Here is a 21,426-nt window from a genome sequence, read left to right as displayed (position 1 = left end):
CTCAAAACAGAACAGCAAAACCAAATCAAACCAGCCGTCTTATACCAGAACCTACTATATTCTTCATTTTATTCATCTTGGAATAGTTTTTAAAGCGATTCCCTGGGCTAGGGCTGTAGCTCAGGAGTAGCGCTTTTGCCTAACGTGCACAACACCCTAGGCCTCCCATCCAGGAAGAGTCCCTGAGTTTCTACACAGTCTTCTCCAAGGTCTCCCACCACTCACCCACCTTTTAAAGTCTCGCTTTCTCTGATAAGAAAAGCTCCCGCACTGTTCCCTGGTGCCAGAAGCTGCCGTTCTGCATCCTTCCTGGTTATGTCCTTGAAGAACCACCTGTGGAGATAGTTTCACATTTTATAGGTGTTGTGGCAGGGAGGGAAAAAAGATGGTGAGCAGGTAAACAAGCAATGCAATACAGCGTTCAGAAACACCAGTGTGTGCCAGGACTCACTCTTCCGTCTCTAAGGTGTTGACCTTGGCCACGTAGTTGCTGGGGATGAAGCCTTCTCTCTTTGTAGAAAGGGACTTGGCTTTCCACCACTCCCCATGCCTGGAACAGAAAGAGAAGCCATGAGCTGCGACGGCAATTGTCCTAATGGTGTTTGTTTCTCAGAGTGAGGGCAAGCAGAAGCAACCCCAGAATCCCAGAATCCAAGGGGAAAATGTTTTTCTTCTCATATGAGAGAACGTTCAGTGACAGAAACAAACAAACAAAGAAGCATCCTTTCAACTTAAGGGTGGATTGATAGATTCAGTGCTGCATAGGAAAGGGTTGGGGAAATGGCCCACTGTGTAGAAACCAAACAGTCTCATTTCCCCACATGGCTAAGGTGTGTTTTTAAGGATTCCTGCAGCAATCAGAGTCAAGGGAATAGTGACTTAGAATTCATGTATTATAAACTTGTTTGTAAAAACATCCGATTTCCCCAGAGATAGGTGCCATGAATAAAGAAAAACAACAAATATAAATCTAAACCAAACCAGGGTAAGTGGGCCTCATCACCATGACACTGCGTGATATTACACTAACCCAGAGGGCGACAGGGAGGTGAAGGAGGAAGGGCCAGGCCCGGAAGCAGCTGTTGAGCTAGAGAAAGGGGTGGGGGGTGGAATTGGTCCTTGGAAACCTCTGTGTTCCTCTCCAAATGCCCCCCACACAGACCAAGCTCCGGTCTGTGAGGAAAAGGCGATTCTAACTGTGAGTTGTACCTGTGAACTGTTTATCCACACAGGCAGCTTGTGCCTCCTCCACCTTCAAATTCAGTCAGCTGTACCCTGAACTTATACAGATGGAGCTTTGAGGCCGAACACTTTTATTTCTCCATGCAGGGGTATTGAACCTAGAGTCTTGCACATGCTAGGCAAACTTTTATGTCTATGATTTCTTCTTCCCTGTTTAAGTACAACATAAGGCTGTTTTCAAAGCAATCACAACCACACGGTGGGAGACATGAGGCATCATCCAGAGGTTGTTTGACATACTGGGGGGGGGGGGGGTAGTAGTGGACGAGCTCTCCTGACAGTGGCCAGCTGCCTGGCAAGGGAGAACAGGTCTTCGGGGATGTGGCCACAGGTAGATGGTCCCACACTCATGCACACGTGGGCAGCACTGATGGGTTTACTTGCTTCTGAGACGGAAAGAAGGAGGATGTGGCTGAAAGGGGTGTTCATGTGGGATGCAGGGGATACTGGAGGAAGTGAGGGGTGAATATGATCATGTTTATTGTATATGCGCATGGAATTCTCAAAGAATAAATATTTTAAGATAAAGTATGTGGAGGGTGTGCTATTTTTGTGTCGAAGACAAGAACACATGGGCTTTAGTATACACCAGTGGTCCTGGAACCCATTCCTGACAGATGCTCAGAGACAATTGTACACACACACACACATACACACACACACACACCCACCACAATCCTGTGGTGTCCTGCCCACTTCCAAAGCTAAAAGGAACAGACTGAGTGCCTTTTCAAGGTCATGCAACCATCAGACGGAAGGGCCACATTTACACACAAGTTCATGCTGAAACTCTGGCACAGCCCTCTGGAACCTCATCTTCCGTGAGGCAGCCTCCCTTCTTCCCCCCCCTTTGGCAGATCGGGGTCAGGGTGCTGCTTCATGCAAATTCAGTGCAAGAAAGAAGTTAGAGGAAGTGCTCAGAGTTCCTTGTTCTCCCTCTTCACTGCCCTGTGCCCTGTGGCCTGACCAGAGTCAGGCATGTGTGAGTCAACACGCATAGGTCAAGGAAACAAAACATCCACGCAGCTTCAGGGCAGAAGCACCGCAGCTGAACAGGGCTTTCCAGCATGGCTGTGGCTATGGCACCACGTCCTTAGCAAACCCTTGGAAACCACACCAACAGCCCGCGAGCCCTGTCTAAATCCAAGCAATAGAACAAAGAAAAATGGCCTTTCAAGTTTGTGTGTGCATTCAAGAATGTACAGGTGCACTGGTGTTTGCTAGCACGCATCACATGTGTACATGTGTGTGCATGCCAGAGCATAGCCTCAGCTGTCATTCTTCAGATGCTGCCAATCTTGCCAATCTCTCACGGGCCTGGAACTTGCCAGTGTTCTAGACTGGCTGGCCAGAGAGTCCTCAGGAATTCACCTGTTTCTTCCTCTCCGGTGCTGTGCCAACATACCCAGCCTTTTCTTTTTCAAAGGTGGGTCCTGGGCACTAACTCAGATTACAACTGAGCTATCTCCCAAACTCCACAGTGGCCATCTTAAGTAGCATGCCACACAGAACCAAACTTCTTAGGCAGTGCATTGGTGAAGAAAGAAACTAACGTCTATCCTAGTCGGGAGAAACGACAGAGGTGCCCACAGCCACACTTGAAAGGGACGTTCCTTTTGCTCTGTTCCTGCCACCTAAGGAAAGCGAAAGAGACATCTACAAGAGCCGTGGCCAAGATGCTGCTAGGGCCTGGGCACACTTACTCTTCCAGGACTTTCATCTTTTCTCCTTTCTTGAAGGACAAGTCATCTGGGTGGATGCCATCGTAAGGGTACAAGGCTACCACAATGTCCCCTTGCTCCTCTGGATCTAAGAACAAAAGATATAAGCAGAGACCTTTCAGAACCTATCAGCATAAACACGCAGGAAGAGAGGAAACAATGGGGAGAAGGGCCATGGTACAAGGCTGTGTGCTTCCCACCTACAATAACACGAAATGAAGACTGTATGCACCAAACCAAGGGAGCTACTTTAATTCTCAAACTATGTTTAGGAAAGGATGTACCTTTGACGATGACAGCACCGTCAGGGGCCCCAAAGGCAGAAGCTACTCTAATGTCCATCAGTGGGATGAACAAAATGTGACCCGCACATACAATAGAATAATATTCAATTAAAAAGAATTGAAGTTCTGACACACAATATAATCATAGATGAACCTTGAAGACTTTCCGTTAAGTTAAATGACCCAGCCACAAGATGACAAAGGCTATATATTTCCAGCCACGTGGGCTACCTAGAGCAATCAAATTCAGAGGGACAGAAAGTATAATGGTGGCTGCCTGGAGCAGAAGGAAGAGGAGAACCCCGAGTGTTTAATGACAGAGTTCCACTGTGGATCATGGAACCCTTCTCTGATGGATGCGGTGTGAGGCTCACACAGCAGTGCGGATTTCCCGCCTCTGAGCTCCACATTTAAAAAACAGTCGAAGGAGGGATGTTTATATACATATATTTCCCACAACAGCAAACTAAACACTAGTTATATTGTTAAGAAAACATACCTTTTGTTTGAAACCTCTGTCCTGGTAAAAGTTGAGATTCTGAAACCTACGAAAGAGTATTCGTTAGGGACAAAAAGTCACGTTCAGCCTTCTCTTCTCACATGCGTGTTGTTTATCATTTTCTAACAGCGACAAGTGAGGCTCAGATTTGCAGTTGCGAAGCAGGAAAGAAGAGCTAAACAGACAAATCTTATAGGGCGATGCCGTTGCCAGCAAGGCTCAGAGCAAGGCTCCCATCATCTGTAGGGTCCTACCTATACAGTCATTTTCAGGGCTTTTTCTGGACAGGTAGTCCTTGGTCTGGGGCAACAGACCAAGTGGGTAGGGCTTCACAAGATGGAATTAGATGCCAGCCTGCCGTGATTCTTTCTCTTGTTTTTAACAGAACTCTAATATTTGAGGTGGCAGTTTGCCCCATGCACGGCCTGTTTCTAGACTTACAGCCCCCTCTGCAGAAGGTGAAGAAGCATTCCTTAAACTCACTGTTGGGTAAGGTCTGGGTAAAATGTACCACTTTCTGCCTAGAAAGAATTAAAGGCTGGAGGCACAGTAGCCATGGAAACCAAACAGTAGGTAGGGCCAGCGTAGCAAAACATCACAGTGACAACTTTGAGAAGGTGTCACCGCCTATCTCCATGTTTCCTGAACTTATTTAAACATCGGATCAGGCCCTGTCACTAACAGAGAAACACAAGCCCAACAGAGTCAGACTTTCTTGTGTGACCCTGACTGTCTGGGGGTCAGGGACATCTCCAGTTATGATAGCAGCAGGGTGCATGGCCAGCAGATCCTGATACAGAGGACAGGTGCAGTCCCTTCTAATCCAATCCCTTTTCAACAAGAGCACTGCTGGGGGAGTGTAAGGGCTCCTGACAGGGCTTGAACTTCAAGCCATCTCCTCTGCTTTACCTCAAAAGTCATTTCAGGAAACAGGACCAAAAGGTTTATAGGGATTTAGAAATTTCTCTGAGAGTAAGCCCATAAAATCTACACTTCACTGGGGAAAAAGGACAGGAGGAGTAGGAAGTCAGGGGCCCATATTAACATTCAAGACTTAAAGACATTTTAGACTGCCGTTTTAATCACTCAGATTTGTATAATTAAGAATCACAGTCTACAGAGGCAGGCGGATCTCTGTGAGTTCGAGACCAGCCTGGTCTACAAGAGCTAGTGCCAGGACAGGCTCCAAAGCTACAGAGAAACCCTGTCTCGAAAAACTAAAAAAAAAAAAAAAAAAAAAAAAAAAAAAAAAAAAAAAAAGAATCACAGTCTATTTGGTATGATTTAGAGGAAGCAATTAGATGAAACACTAAATAATCCGAAAGCAGCAAGGTGATCTGCAAATGCCAGAGAGGTTAGTTTAAAAAGACATTAAAGCCCATCTTCACGTGAGTCCTGCTGGCTGTCTAGGCTGGCCCTGAACTCTAAAGGACTAACCGACCCTCCTAGGGACAGGGAATATAGATCATGCTAGCTCATCCAGCCCATTCTGGACCACTTTGTAAGACCAAAGCACATACGTGTGACCCCGTGACCTCTCTCCAGAACAGAGTTTCTCTTAATAGGTTTTCTCTTCAATAGGTTTTCCATGAGTGTTGTTGGATTTTCATTAGTTCCCCCTTCTCCTTTCGGAGCACTTTATAATCAATAGAGTGCGTGTATTTTTTCACATGGCTATGGCTGAGAACCCTACTTAGGGTCATAGAATGAGGCCAAACTAAGGAGCTTTGGGAGATCATCTGTGGCCACAGAAGACCTGAACTTAAAGTTTTCTGGTAAGCATTAGGGAACTAAAAGATTTTAAACATGTTCACTATTTATTTCCAACTAACTTGTAAACTTTTTTACACAGAATATTTGTTTTTTTTAACTAGTCTTTCTTGATTTCCTAAATAAAAAACACCTGAACAAATAAACATACCAAACAGACCGAAACAAAACAAAACAAACAAACAAAAAACCCTTGAGTTTTAAAGCACATAAAATCAATAAAACTCAATCACAAAATTATAAAATCACATAATTAGCATTTGTTAAGGGAAATAAATAGAACCTTTCATAAGAACTTTGAATTCTACAAGAAAACTACCATGATGTCAGTGCCTTTTACTTTTCTATTAATCGCATTTATTTAAGAATATAACTATATCTATCTGTACTTATGAAGTGTTTTTAAGTTGTATATTGATAGACATTCACCAACACCAAATTACTGATGTTTTAAATAATCTTATACATTTTATGTGGATACATTTCCTATACTATAACTTTTTCTATATCTTTTCAAGTTATTCTGTATCTTTTTCAAGTTTCTTATTTATTTTTATGAGTTTAGGTATTTTGCCTTCACCAGTATCTGTGCACCATGTATAGGCCTGGTGCTGGCAGATGTCAGGACAGGTGTCCTGTGTCCGGGAACTAGAGGCACAGAAGGTTGTGATCTACTATATGGACAATGGGACATGAACTCAGGTCCTCTGGAAGAGCAACCAGTACTCTTGACCATCTCTCCAGCCCCTCTACATGCAGTTTTACATGATATGTAGATAAAGTGTATATCCAGAAACATCTTGTAAAATAACTTAACAGCACAATGTAGCCACCATTCACCTCCACTTCCCTTTAACTAACTTTGATTAATCAGTCTAACTGATGACAGTTAGTTCTGATAGGTTATAGATAATGGGGACGGGCTAGGCAACGGTCCTCAGCAGGACTGGACAATGACAATCTATTTCTAAATAAATATGTTTCCAAGTCTCTTAAAAACATAGGTACAACCAGAGAAACAGCAAATGCTTCTATTTTGTTCTTTGCTTCTGTTTTTGTTTTGTTAGGGTTTCGCTCTAGAGCCCTGACCATCCTGGAACTTGCTGCATGAACCAGGCTGCTGCCTGTCTCTACTACCAAAGTGCTGTGATTGCAGGTAGACACCACTACGCCTGGCCAAACTGTCAATAAAGCCATTTGGGCTAAATTGGAATAAGTTGTTTTCATCTTAAATGCCAGAACAGTCTATAAAAACCAGGGTGTGGGAGGTATACAGGCATCCAGTGGAAGACTACATGCCAGGTTACAAGCTCCAAAGTAAAGCAAATTTAGCTATAGTTGTTGCACGTTCTGAATTCCCCGAGGCTTTAAAATATGGCGTCACTTCTTTCCCAAATGCATCAGGTGACCCATCACTCATGTCAAGTATCTACTGTGGACAGCCATGTAAAGTTTGGAGACTAAGCTAGATGTACCTTTTCTTAACCTTTTACTCAACTATCACAAATTGTGACAACCACAGTCTTTGTATTGTTTTAAATCAGTTGACAAAAAGACACGATAGAATAAAATGCAATGTCCCACTAGCTTGTGTTTTAGCTTCTGGTTTAAACCCAGCAAATCCTCTTGTCCCTAGAACATGGAGCTGATATCGCTAACCTGCCCGCGGTCATGCGGGTCTGGATCTATTCTGGGTCTTTGCAATAGGAGTATGAAAGATGCCTTTCTCTATGGTAAACATGCAACTGAAGACCTGGTTACCAACTAGTAAGTGACTTCATTATCCATAAAATCTCTACGCATTCTTCAAAAGATTAAGTTATGAGGCATATAAAACTTATTTGGGGTCTATGTGAACAATATGATTTTTTTGCATGCAAGATTGAGGTTTTAATTGCACAGCCATGCTCTGATCCTGCGGTGGGATCTCTCCCCTGAGACTATTCTACTTACTGGCCTTTGCTGCTTACTGGACGTTGGATCTCTCACATAAATAGTTCGGTCAGTGTTACGTACTGGTTGAGTCTTCGAATCTACTCCATCGTCATTCAGATTGTCTTTCCTTTTTGATTTTATACATCCCATATTTCCTGTTGGAATAGAAAAGCAATGGCATTGTTTGTTTTTTTTTAATCAATCCAGAATTGGCTTAAAGCCATTCAAATCTCTGTATTAAAGAAGATCAAAAAGAATATGCTTCTATTCATTGTTACACACTGATTAATACACTCAAAGGTGGATGCTGTTTGGAAACAGGTTATCTTGGTTATTCATTGGTTCCTTCCTTCATTCACTGAAAACTCTTTACTGAGCGTCTCCCCTTTACGACAACCCAATTCCTACAATAAAGGTGCTCCTGTTTTTGTGGCAAAGGAGTGTGAATGGCATTACAGTATGCTCGGACGAGCCTGTGACACAGGATACATGAGTCCTTATGAAGGACAGGACTTCTAATTGAGGCAAGAAGAGAAAATGCTGGTCCGAGAAGCTTCCTGAAGGTTGAGATGAGATGGGTTTAAATCTGGTATCAAAATCAGCGAAGGAGATCCAGGAAGGCTTTTCAGAGGTAGCCATAGAGACCCCGGGTAATTCTGTCCCATGAACCAGTGCATGAGTCCTTTCGTGATGGAGCAGGCAGCAAAGGCAAGGAGACAGAGAAAAGGCTGGAGACAGAGGACCACAGTGGGTATAATGCTGTCAGTTTAGTTTGCGTTCCCAAAAGACAAGTAACACAAAGGGCCGGAGTCTCCACCGGCGGTGGGATTTACATCTAGAGTCTACTGTACGGGGCTTGGGAGCCTACACACATGGTGTTGCCATCGTCAAGACATAGGTCAGGGAGAAAGGATGCTTGAAAGAATGTTCAGACGGTCCAGTCTGGTAGGCTTCCCCACAAGACATCCAACTGCAAGCCAGGAAAGGCGACAGTACTAAAGACACAGTGACAATGACGTCATCTATACCTACCAGCCGTGAAGACAGACAGAACTGAGGGGTGAGTGCCGGCACAATGTTTGTTTGCTCTGAGTCACCCCTGTCCCCAGACCGAGCCCCAAATGCCCCAGAAGGAGTCCAAGACTGGTGCAGAAACTAATTTGACTCAGCCTTTGAGGAAGTGCCTGAAAAAATGTAACTATACTATCATCTCAAAAAAATTATTCTCAAAAATCCAAAAGAAGAACAGGAGGAGGAAAAGGAACAAATGGGACCTGGTCCCAAATAGCCACAGAACAAGTGACGAGTGCACAGATGAAAACAAGAGGCAGGGACTTCACAGAAATCTCAGGAACTTGGCTGCCAACCTAACCAGGGAGGCAGGATTGAACTCTGGGTGACTGACCACCTTGGTCTCCCCTCACCCCCTTCCCTAATCTGCTGGCTGGGGTGAGATGGAAGAGATTTTCCAGGTTGTTAATTAACCCATTGTCTTCTCAGATAGCCAGCTCACTGGATGCAGTGCGGCTTTAAGATTGAATTCCCGGCTCTGCTCACCGGCTTCGTCAGTGGCAGGAATTGAACCGGCACAGCTCTGCTCACTGTCCTGCTCTCCCACAGGTTTTGGCTAGCTCTTGGGACCTGGGCTTCATTTCTTCCACAGGCAGGGTGTGAAGTCTCTGAGGGCCAGCCACTCCTTTTCTGAAACTAACAAAGTGGCAAGGGGTAGTTCCCAGAATAAAGAGGAAGCGAGACCTTTGCTGCAAAACAGTCTCTCTTCTTCTTTTCATAGCCTATGTTTCTAAAATGGAGATGGGTTTAGGAGGTGATTTGTAAATAAGCCTAAACTCGTTCCCCAATCCATTCTTCACCCCACCCTTTCTCAAAAACGCTGTCCAGCTGATCATCCCTTCTGATGGTGACAGGAAAGCCCTGGAAGCCAGACCTCTGAGCACAGGGAAGCTCCAGAGAGGGGGCGGCATCTGGGGTCCTAACAGGGGCTGAGCATCCTGTTTGCCCACAACCTCACTCTGTTGAGTTTGCTGTACTGCCCCAAGGGCTCAAACAGCTCTGCTGCTCCAGGCGGGACTCAAGGCCCTTCCCCCTTTCTTTCCCCTTTCTTCCCCTTTCTTCCCTCATCTTCCTCTTCCTCCTTCTCTTTTTCATTTTTATTTTTTATTTTTGACAAGGTCTCACTCTGTACCCCAGGCTGACCTGGAACTTACTCTGTCTCTCAGGCTGGCCTCAAACTCACAGTGAGCTGCCACGGCTGGCGCCCGAATGCTGGGTGAGCAGCCACGCCCCGTTCAGCCAATCAGTGAGAGAAGAACCAGGTGTACCACTGTGGACACCAGGCTTTGTGTTCACAACAGAGCCACATGGGTCCTGTCTGACAAAAAAAGTATTAGAGGTGAAGGAAGAGGACAGCGTGTGTGATAGAAGACTCTAGAATGGCCCTTTCCAAAACTGTGGTTTGGAGCCAGGGATGGCTGCTCATCTGTACTCTCAAAGCTCAAAGGTTAGAAAACACAGTTCAAGTACAGACTGAGCTACACTGTGAGACCTTGTCTCAAAAAAAATTAACTAATTAATTATTCTGTTTTTTTTAAAAAAAAGAAGAGTCTTGATAGTAGAACTCACTTATTAGTTTGCAGAAAATATAGGTAGCGGGAAGACAGATACAATGAGAAAAGTCTAGAATGGGCCCTATTCCATAGGGGAAAGAGAGCAGCATTGTTCCACACAAAAAGGGCCTAGGGATGGGGTCAAGCTGGGCACACCCCTGAGGGACACGGTTCCATATGCGGCAGGCACTGCAGAAAGGGATGAATAGCACAGGGACAGTATGTGGAGCGGGAACACAGAACCCACGGCCAGGGCAGTCGGAGGAGACGCCACGAGGATTCGTCTCACTTTTATAGGTTTGGTAACGGGGCCTTGGAGATGCAGGATGGGGGTGTGTGGGTGGGAGTGAGGGCGGGCGCACATCTTTGCAACTCTTGATCCGTCCACCACAGTAAGAGGGGGGTGGAGGAAAGGGACGATGTGTCTAAGGACACGAAATCGGTGACTCTATGAAAAGAACAGAACTTTTTACCTTTTCCTAGAGTTTTGAAAATTTCAAAAGGTAAGTTTGGTGAAAAACTTAAGTGGATATTATGGACAGATTTACAAAATTCATTCATTTTGGCCCGGGGGTGGTGACACGTGCCTTTAATCTCAGCACTCAGGAGTCAGAAGCAGGAGGATTTCTGTAAGTTCGAGGCCAGCCTGATCTACAGAGAGTTCGAGGATAACCTGGGCTACACAGAGAAACCTTGTATTGAAAAACTAAATTAAAAGAGAAATACATATACATACATGCATATATATATTACAAAATTCATTCATTTTACACATATATAGAACACATGTGGCATGTTGGTGTGCGCGCGCACATAGGTATATGTGATTAGGAGTGCTTTCTGGCACATGTTACGCCTGTAGCATGTCAAGCAGTGCCACCTTTGTTCCAGCAGGGAGCCACAGAAATTCTCTAGCTGGACTGATGCAGAGATGTGGAGAACTCTACTTCTGAGCGATACCTTTGTGGGAAACAAGCTGGGCTAGCGAAAGCCAGCCGCGGGCAGCCGCCCCCCAACAAGGGCCCATCCTTCAGGCCCTGTGTGTGCCGTAGAGGGGCTGGCAATAGTCTGAGGAAGACCAGCAGAGAGTAGCAGGTGGACGGGGCGGGATGCCAATCTTGACCAGTGCTCCCACCAATTATTTGCTTGGTATTTTGTGTTTTCCCCCTCTCGCCATCACCACAGTGAGCGGAGTCAGATGTTTGTTGTGTGACAGACGGAAAGCAAGAATACCGCAGAACACCGCACGGCCCAGGCAGAGCTCAAGCGCTCACAGGGCTCAGGAGTGGGTTCCTGCACACAAACAGGTCCCACAGCTCCACATGCCGAGGGAAAGAACCGGAAAACCCCCAAATGCAGCTATTCCCGTCAAACACTGGAGGTGCTGTTAGACATTTCCGAAGGATATGAGCACTCTGATTTGCACCTCTTCTTTGACGTCTCTTATTAAGCCTACAATGTGCCGAGCTTCTTTTTAATCCCCGAAGAAAGTCACTGTCCAAGGCATTATGATGCTCACTTCATAGAGGAGAGAAACGGGGCTGGGAGAATCAGGCTGGCACAAAGCCAGACTGCAGCTGGTGCGAGTTTCAGCTGGGCCTCCCTTCCGCACCACCCAGGCTGGTCTCAGGCTGGGCACAAGCTGGCCTCGGTCTAATCCACAGCCCGTGCGTTTAACATTTTTCCACGTGCTCCAAACTGGTTGGAAGTACACGTTCTCTTAACAAAACTAAATAAAAGAGATCATTTTCATAGGCTGCCTCTTAAGATGTTATAAAAATGTTTCACCATAAGAACCAGTCATGAGATTAATACAATGACACCAGACAGTCAGGACTAAGGAGAAGAGGCAAGAGCAAGGTGCTTATGCCGTGGGTGACTTATCTAGCCCAGCTGAGCTCTGAGTTCACTCTGGGTTTACTTCAGGGACCGTGTAAATCACCAGGAGAGAGGAAAGGGACCAGCCTTCTTCGGGAACAGTGTGTGTCCCTCTCAATTCTAATTTATATCCAATGGACTTAGTGAAGTGCCATAGGTGATACTGTGTGCCTTGTTTCTTCTCGGTATTACACTTCTTTCTTTCTCTCTTTACACTACCTCTATGTAGTTCAGGGTGGCCTTGAACTTGTAGCCCTCCTGCCTAAGGTTCCCCAGTGCTGGGATTTCAGGCATGTATCATGACTCCCAATTGATCTCATAGCATTTATAGTAGTAAATAAAGGCATATTTAATATGTAGGCGTTTTATTTAAAAGTAATTATTATCCAGAGGGAGGGAGGAGTGTTAACTAAAACTGAGAGTGTAAAAGAACCCTATGGAAAATCATTACTTTGTAATGTTAATTTTAAAGATGCAGAGGCCTGGGAAGTAAAGGTGCTTGCTGAAAGCCTGACAGCCTGAGTTATCCCTGGGACCTACATGGTGAAAGAAACTCTATATGTAGGCCGGGCGATGGTGGCGCACGCCTTTAATCCCAGCACTCGGGAGGCAGAGGCAGGCAGATCTCTGTGAGTTCGAGACCAGCCTGGTCTACAGAGCTAGTTCCAGGACAGGCTCCAAAGCCACAGAGAAACCCTGTCTCGAAAAACCAAAAAAAAAAAAAAAAAAAAAAAAAAAAAAAAAAAAAAAAAGAAACTCTATATGTATGCTTTGAAGCGCGAGCACACACCATCTCAAAAAATGTAATAAAAATAGGGTTTGTTTTTTTTGCCGGGGGGGAGGCAGTGCTGAATACAGCTACCCAATATGGATGGGTGCTTCTCCAGGAGACATCAATTGCTCTGGGATAACTGTTCACTGTATGAAAACGTATTGCTGTGATTGGTGTAATAAAGAGCTGAACAGCCAATAGCTAGGCAGGAGGTATAGGTGGGACTTCCTGTCAGGGAGAGAAAGTAGAATTTGAAACTAGGTGTACAGGAGATGCCAGTGGGATTCTAAAGAAGTTGAACATACTGTGCAGATAAAATGTTACATACTCCATGAGCTATTACAGGAACTGAGCCATGCTACAGAAAGTAGATTAGAATAAATGGGTTAATTTAAGTTATGAGCTAGTTGAGAACAAGCCTAAGCTAAGGCTGAGCTTTCATAATTAATAACAAGTCTCTGAGTCATTATTTGTGAGCTGGCGGCCCAAAGAAAAATCTGTCTACAATGAATTACTAAATAAAAATCTTAGTGCCAAGCATGGCATACCTGCCAGTGAGTTATTGGTCAGGAAGACTCCAATAAACCTCAAAACAATACAGGCTACAGTCATTGTTCTTGGCTGCCCACCACAGCTATGTGTAAGACCATATTGTGGAGACACTCCCCACTTTGGATACAGGACATATAGAAATAGAGCTTGAATCGACCTGAAAATGTTCTCAAGCCTGGCTAGCTCTCATGGTGCTGAACATTGTTGTGTAGGTCATTGAGGGAGAGGAAACATCACTGCAGTATGGACGACTAGTTGAATGTAGGTTACGAGGTAACCAACATCTGACTGGATCTGAAGCCTGCTCTACAGGAAGGAATTAATGCTTACTGCTATAAACATGGTCAACAGTCCAAATCTCGGGAGTTCATAGACCCAAGTGGGGGGGGGGACACACTCCTATTGCTGTGCTAACTGGAGATGTTTTCAAACTGTCTTCAACAGATTTACATTTACACTCATAGCTTAGTGCTATCTCAGTCTTGGCCCGAAAAGCTTCTTTTTGCGGTGTGTAGTAGATAATGCTGAGACTCCTAGGTAGTCAACGTGTTGAGACTGAGTGACCGATGAGTGACGTCTGCCCCAAATGGGGCATCTACCATCCCCTCCAAGGCTCGGAGAACACCATGGAAGTGGGGGTGGAAAGAATGTAAGAGCCCGAGGAGCCCAAGGATGGAGAAGATGCTATGAGACGTGCGGACATGGAATAGCTGTTCTCATGGACTCACAGCAGCTTTGGTTAGCTGCATAAGCTCGAGGTGAATCAACGAGACCCATTACTCTTTCACAGAGCTAATTGGACTCAGAGGGCAGGAAGGTACAGGGAGGGTTGCTGGGGTGTCTGTAGGAAGTAAGAAGGAGGAACTAGGGGTAGGTAGAACCAAGTTACATTGTATGACATTGTCAATCAATAAAAGATACTATAAACATTTTTAAAAATAAAGTATGCACTTTAAAAATCATCATCAGGATCTCTGATAATGATCTACAGAGTGAGTCCTAGGACAGCCAGAACTATTGCATAGAGAAACCATCTCAAAAAACAAAACAAACAAATATATTATAATCATTTATTATTTATTTATTTATTTATTTATTTATTTTGGTTTTTCGAGACAGGGTTTCACTGTGGCTTTGGAGCCTGTCCTGGAACTAGCTCTGTAGACCAGGCTGGTCTCGAACTCACAGAGTTCCGCCTGCCTCTGCCTCCCGAGTGCTGGGATTAAAGGTGTGCGCCACCATCGTCCGGCTCTTATAATCATTTAGAGTTTGACATATCAATAAAGACAAGTCTGGATTACCTATAAAAGCTCACTCTGTGGTCTAGAGAAGCAGACAGGCAACCCTTTGCTCACACAGGGGTACACACCAACACCTAAGAACTGGGAGGTTGATGACTTCTCTTTCTAGAAGCTTCTTTCATGAGAACAAGTATTCATTTGCATGGGTAGTTCTCATTTAAGGAACTTAAAACAGTGAACGAGTGATTTTTTTTTTAAACCAAAGAGCATGTTCTAGAATATCAGACTAACTCCTTGTTCCCAGCCTACTTCTTTGTCTCTCTCTGCAACAATTCCTAATGCTTGCTGTTTGTATGACAAGGAAGATGCTGTATGCCTGGACCCCTGGTCTCTGTGGCCAGGTTCTCTCCATCAGCAACCCTACAGGACCTCAGGGTGTTCACGGAAATTATACTCTTATACACAGACACCACTATATATCACTATATATACGATGTATCACTATGTATACTATGTATCACTAAATTAGGTCAACGTGGCAAGTTTCCAGGCAGTGTCTATTCATCTTGTTACCAGTACGTAAAGGTTCTTTTTGTTGTTGCTGTTGTAATTATCCACTGTTCAAATTAAAAAAAACAAAAAACAAAAAAAAACTTAAACCCAAAATAGAAATTAGATTTCAGTTTCTCCCCAAAGAATCTGACTTTCTGCTATCACGTGTTAGTTCATGCTCATGATCCTAGCACTTGAGACTGCTGAGGCAGAAAGATTTCTACGACTCTGAGGCCAGCCTGGGATACAGGAGGAATCTCTAAGGGGGTGTGGGGGGGAAATCTGACTGTTCTAGATCCTTCTATCCCTCTAGTTCTATTGCTGTATTCTATTCCATTCTAGTCTATTCCATTCTACAGCCATGAATACTGTAACAGAATATGATTCTGTGAATGGTCTGTATAACCCTAGAGATCTTAAAATTTAAAGACAAACTGCTAGGATTTGACCCTTGACAACTTAAATATCATGCCATTATAAAGTAGTGTGATATAAATTGTGTTATTAGCTGCAATGGCACAGACCTGCAAGCCCTATTACTGGTTAAGGCAGGAGGGGTACAAGGTTGAGGCCAGGTCTCACCCAAAGGCTTCTTGGGAGCCCTGAAGTCGGGCCTCTCTTACTTAACCTTGCAAACAGGGAGGAAGGAGCAGGGTTCTAGAGTATGGGCGAGAAAGGGAACAATCACTCTAGCCCCAAAGGACCCAGCCTGGTCACCCAATACCTCAGAACTTGGTCCATCTGGCTTTAAAACTACACTTGTTTTTAGACCTACCACGACTCTACTGCCTCTTTGTGAACAGGCTTCATCTCCGGAAGTTCCCTGAGTTAGGAATAGGAATGGAGACAGAAAACAAGAGTGGAAGCCCAAGAGGAGCTCTCGGCCTTCAAAAGTCAGGCTCAAGTTTCCTTCGGGAGCCGCTGATAGATTTGATCACCACAAGAAAGTCCCTATCCTCACCCTCCGCCCCGTGCTTCCCTCTCTACCTCACTTGCAGAAATGAAACTTAGAGAGATAAAGGCACAGAGTAGCCTTACGAAGAGAGGGCCCCCAGAACAATCCTCCAAACAAGGACTATTCCTAAACCCCAGGTGGAACAGGCAGAGCTGAAAGGGGTATGGCCAGACTCTCTCTACAAATCTCAGTGGTCATTTTCAAAGGGTCTCTGATCTTTTTGCCCATATCCCAGAAAACCAGGGCAGCCACAGTGGCTAACCTGGTGACCTTACCTGTGGCCTCGATGGGTGAGTTGGTGCTGTGGAGTAACTGCGGAGATCACTGGGTGATGGGGGTGTTATCTGTGCACTAAAAACGTTTGTGTCTCCTGAGGACCTTCTGCACACGCAGGAAGGGAGCCCCTGGCCAGTCTCCAGCTCCCTTTCCTAACTGCCTTCTGGCTCCCACGAGACAGGAAGTGAAGAGAGAAAGAGGAGGTTCCTCCTTCAGGCTTAGAGTCCCTCCAAATAGCTCTCTGGGTTTCTGTTTTCCAATTTCAACATCAGACCCTCCTTAGGGTTTAAATGTCATTGGTGAAAGGGAGAGCGGGAATTGGGCTGGGTGGGGGGGTGTTGAGCCATTGTGGCTCGTGTTGCCTTATGGTAAGATGACTGAGGATGACCAGAGAGGCGGATGGAAATTACAGAAAGAGAGGAGTAGAGGGAAGAACAGATGGATTGGGTAAAGCCAGCACTCACACTCAGCCCACATCTGCTATTGCTTGGTTTTATTTAGTTCTGAGGCTACATTTCACTGTCTCATGCAGGCTGGCCTCTAATTTTCGGTTCTTCTCCCTTACCTTCTCAAGTACTAGACTTACATGACTATGCCATACGCTGTGTCTGATGTGGTAGAGTCTTCTGTTTTGTGTTGATTTCATTGGTTAAATAAAGAAACTGCCTTGACCCTTTAATAGGACAGAAAATTAGGTAGGCAGAGTAAACAGAACAGAATGCTGGGAGAAAGAAGCCGAGTCAGGCAGTCGCCATGATTCTCCGACCCCAGACGGATGTAGGCTAGAATCCTTCCTGGTAAGACACCATCTCGTGGTGCTACACAGATTATTAGAAATGGGTTAATTGAGATGTGAGAACTAGCCAATAAGAGGATAAAACTAATGGGCCAGGCAGTGTTTAAAAGAATACAGTTTCTGTGTAATTATTTCGGGTCATAAGCTAGCCATGTGGGAGCTGGAGCAGCCGGAACACAGCCCACCGCTCCACTTATTACATGTGTCTATTAGTGGTTAGCTGGGAAAGGGGTCGTGAGGTAGGAATTTGCTTTAAGAATAACTGATCTAGGCCGGGTGTCTAGCCTAGACATAGAAGAGACATAAGTCTGAAGGAGGGATCACTTCTTTCTTCTTGGTGTGGAGTGGGTATCATGACCAAAGACTTGGAGTTCATTTCCAGTCTCTCCTCACTGAACCTGTGGAGTTGTTTCTGGAGATCCACAGGTCCTCAGCATTCGTATAATTTCCCCCAAATCAGCAGCGCCCAGTCAAGTCTCAGCAGCCACTCTATGCCTAAGACTACTAACTCAGTAAGGTCACAGACCTATGAAGATCATGGAGGGATCTGTGCTTCTTCCCCAAATAGTATGAGAATGACCCTGCCCAGATAGACACCAGGTTGACAGGCAGGGAGGATAAACCTGGAGGACTAGGCTGCCATCCAAAAGAGATGGAGTCGTGTGAAAACAAGCTAGTTCCCCTGGAAGAGCCTGCTGGTTGATTAAGATGTTTCCCTATTGACTGCTAGTCAGAGGGCTGAAGAGAGAACAAGCTCACAAGATGTGGTGTCTTCCTCCTGCTGAACTGCAGTGTGTGCGTTCCTCAAGAGAGCTACACAGAAATTGCGGTGGGTTTCAGAACGAGGCAGTGGCGTCGGCGGAAAATACACTGAAACCTACTGAACTGGAGCTTTTAAAAATCACGCTATTCTTAGTTTTACATATGTGTATAAGTGTGTGTCTGTGCGTGGGTTATATGCATGTGAAGTCAGAAGACGGAATCGGTTACCCGGAAGCTGGAGTTGCAGGGAGTAGTGAGATGCTCTGCATTGGTGCTGGGAACCTCTTGTAATGGCTGAGCCATTTCTCCATCCCCTACTTTAAAATGGCGAGCTTCTTTGTATAGACCTTGTAAAACAGAAAATCGAACTTAAAAATGCCCCCACCTTGGGCTATGGAAAAATGGCTCAGGAGTTAAGACTACTTAATGCTCATGTAAAGGACCCAAGTTCAGTTCCTAACCCTGTGTCCGGCAACTCACAACCACCTGTAACTTAAGCTCCAGGGTTCCCGCATGGCTTCTGGCACCCAGGGACTTGCACGCATGTGTACAAACCCAACCACATACTCCTAACTAAAATTAAGAAATCAAATATATTTTAAATGTCCCTACCTCAAACTACATGTTGTTCAGAGAAGCTTATTTCCAGTTCATTTATTTATTTATTTTTAGTATTTTCAGTGATTTAATATAAGGCTTCAAGCATGCTCGAAGCAAGCACTGTAAGTCTAGCATAGTCTACAGTGCTCTTTCGTGAGGGTTCTGGGAAAACAACCCAGGTGAGGTAAGAGTGGAGCTTAGGTTCAGCTTGATTTAGTTGGCGCTCTGCCAAAACTTCTGGAATTTGACACTAAACAGTTATTTTTTTTTATACATTTAAACACATCAGAACTTTGGAGGGAAGATTTCCACATGACAACTGTCACAACAAAGCTTTAGCGTGGCTACCCTGAAAGTCCCTTGCGAAGAGCGTCTCTATAGCAGAGCACCTGTGACCTTGTCCTCGAGAATGAGTTCTATTGGCGGAGACACAGTGCTCAGGACGAGGGCCTAGGGAGGAAGCGTTTGTTACAAGCATAAGGGTGGGTTCTACTGACCGAGATACAGCGCTCAGGATTCTGGGGGATTCAGTGAGGGCTGGCTTTCCAAAATGGCACAGATTACGAGGTATCCACACGTCCATTCCCAGCCTTCTACGTGGAAAGCAGGTGTTGGCTTCTTCTGAAGACAAAAGCCTGCATGTTTATCCCCTCCAGTTTTCCTGGTGCTGTCTGCGAGCCCATGGACCTTCTGTCCATCTACACTCTTTTTACTTACTATTTTGAGAGAGTAGTTCATTAAGTTGCCCTGGGTGGCCTTGAACTCTGTAACCAAAGCTGGCTTTAAATGGGTGGTCCTCCTGTTGACGAGAGCTGCTGGAAAGACCTGTATCTGAGAGACTGACGAGAGATGCAGGGATGTGGAGAGGGGACATTCCGGGCTACCTCATCTTCAACTAGCTCTAGGCCCATTTTTTTTGGCCCATCAGAACTGGCATCCTTTGATAAACAAAAGATAAACACTGTTTGGGATTTATTAATTTTTTTTTGTTTGTTTTTCGAGACAGGGTTTCTCTGTGGTTTTGGAGCCTGTCCTGGAACTAGCTCTTGTAGACCAGGCTGGTCTCGACCTCACAGAGATCCGCCTGCCTCGGCTCCCGAGTGCTGGGATTAAAGGCGTGTGCCACCACCGCCCGGCCTGGGATTTATTAATTTAACAGAACAACTCTAAAGCTAAGAATGACATCAGATAGCATATCGGACCCATAGCAAACTTCCCATGTTTTTCTCTCATCCCCTCTCTGATAGACCCATATTTGCCTGAATTTATTAATTTCCTCTGTAAAATCATAAAACTTCATGAAGGTGATTCCATATTAGAATTTGGAATTTGGGGTAACTCAAATCTGTGTTTCTGGGCCATGGTCACTCAAATTTGGCTCTAGAATAAACTATCTCTTATTCTGTAAGGCGAGAGCTGTATTTTGTGTGTGGCAATGCTGCTATTACAGGCCTGTATTACTGAACCTGGCATCTTGAAGGAGGGTTGTGAGACTCTCACTGTGTAGGACAGGCTGACCTTGAACTTGTGATCCTCAGGACTCTACTTTCTAAGTGCTGGGATTATAGCTATGTACCACCATGGCCAGGTTTGTTTCCTCTTTATTTTGTTTCCTTTTCATTCTGAAATGTGCAATTGACAAAAACTGTGCACGGCCAATGCCTTCTTTGAAATTTGTGCTTATTTAGACCTAAGTTGCGTCTTCTACTGGGAGTCTCTCGAGTTTGAGGTGTTTCCTTTATGGTGTGTTACAGGAACCAAGCACAGTCACAGATCCGGGACTGTGAACTAGCTATGACATGGACAGCTTACAGGAGCAGGCAAAGCTCACGGATGCTGAGAGACTCCGAGACTTTGGCACACACATGCAGCAACGCATCTGTCTGCCAGAACTTTACAATCCCTGGAGAACAGATTTGTAAGATGATCAGCTCAACACCTGCTTTCTTTCAACTCTAAGTCTTAGAGACTTTCCTATTAGATACCAGAGAGTTGTGCTGCTTTCACTAGCTTGAGAGTTCAACTTTTACCCAGTTTAACCAGTTTTCAAAAGCTCTTGTCTGTCTTTGACGACTTACTTTTTAGAATTTCACTATGTATATAAGTATGAGCCCGTGTGTAGGTATGTGCATGTGTGTGTAGGTGCCCACACAGGCCAGAGGCACTAGATATTCCTGGAGCTGGAATTACAGGCTGTTTGTGAGCCATCCAACATGGGTGCTATGAACTTGGGTCCTCTGCAAAAGCGAGTCATGCTCTTAACTGCTGAGCCACCTCTCCAGCCCTACTCCTGAACATTGCTATGGTGTCTGTTAGGAGCATCTCTTGGAATAGGCTGTTAATCAGGGCCCACTGTGCAGCCCAGACACTGCTTCTCCAGTGCTTGGGCTACAGGCGTGCATCACATTGGGCTCAAAATGTCCCATTTTTAGAAGTTAACATTACTGAATTTCCTTGAGGCTTTATTAGTAACTCTTAACAGTAATTGTAGTTTAAGTATCCATGTGATGTCATCTCCTTCTTTCCATGACTGCTAGCTTGTTCCTTATAATACCCAGTCTCACAGTTTCAGACTTCTCAAGTAGCCTTCACAGTGCTCTCACTTAGGGCTGTTTTCATCACTCATGCAGTTCTAGACTTCTGCTTCTCTCTCATGTTCCTGCTCACACTCTCACTTCCACATCTCAGACAGATCGACCCTTTCACACCAACACTTTTTCAAGCAGCCGTCAAACGAACGCCTCCTAGTGTGTCCTCCTTACCCCCACCCCCCCCCCCCCGGGTTTCAGCATGCTGTGTGTGTTGGGAATGCTTGATTCGCTTCGTGTTTCCTTCAGAGACTCCTAAATCTAAATTCAAACTTCAACCAAAATTTTACTTGTTCACTGCCAGAATATGTGTCGTTGTTGACCCGCCCCTTTGAAAATTTAGCATAAGTACCTTTCAAATGTGTAGTTAGGCCACGGC

The 21,426-nt window shown here is 45.0% G+C and overlaps 1 protein-coding gene across 3 annotated transcripts in view; it reads right to left on the bottom strand.

The window, feature by feature from the left end:
* Positions 1 to 21,426, bottom strand: part of Lyn (LYN proto-oncogene, Src family tyrosine kinase) — a 107,236-nt gene that overhangs the window by 45,343 nt on the left and 40,467 nt on the right. Inside the window, exons 2-6 of one of the 3 annotated variants that reach the window (XM_041657118.1) lie at positions 7,470 to 7,606; positions 3,747 to 3,792; positions 2,946 to 3,051; positions 452 to 550; positions 230 to 333 (exon numbers count right to left, since the gene is read on the bottom strand). In XM_041657118.1, coding sequence (XP_041513052.1) covers positions 230 to 333; positions 452 to 550; positions 2,946 to 3,051; positions 3,747 to 3,792; positions 7,470 to 7,601 — 487 coding nt within the window. In that variant the 5' untranslated portion in view covers positions 7,602 to 7,606. Of the gene's footprint in view, positions 1 to 229; positions 334 to 451; positions 551 to 2,945; positions 3,052 to 3,746; positions 3,793 to 7,469; positions 7,607 to 21,426 lie in introns of those variants that run through there. The other 2 variants (XM_041657119.1, XM_041657120.1) reach the window with 2 other exon arrangements.

This window comes from Microtus oregoni, unplaced genomic scaffold (genome assembly GCF_018167655.1).
Source record: "Microtus oregoni isolate MIOR12 unplaced genomic scaffold, Mior012 000008F_ref0000371, whole genome shotgun sequence".
NCBI lineage: Eukaryota > Metazoa > Chordata > Mammalia > Rodentia > Cricetidae > Microtus > Microtus oregoni.
The sequence above is the reverse complement of the archived record's forward strand: the minus strand, read 5'-3'. Positions and strand labels throughout refer to the sequence as shown.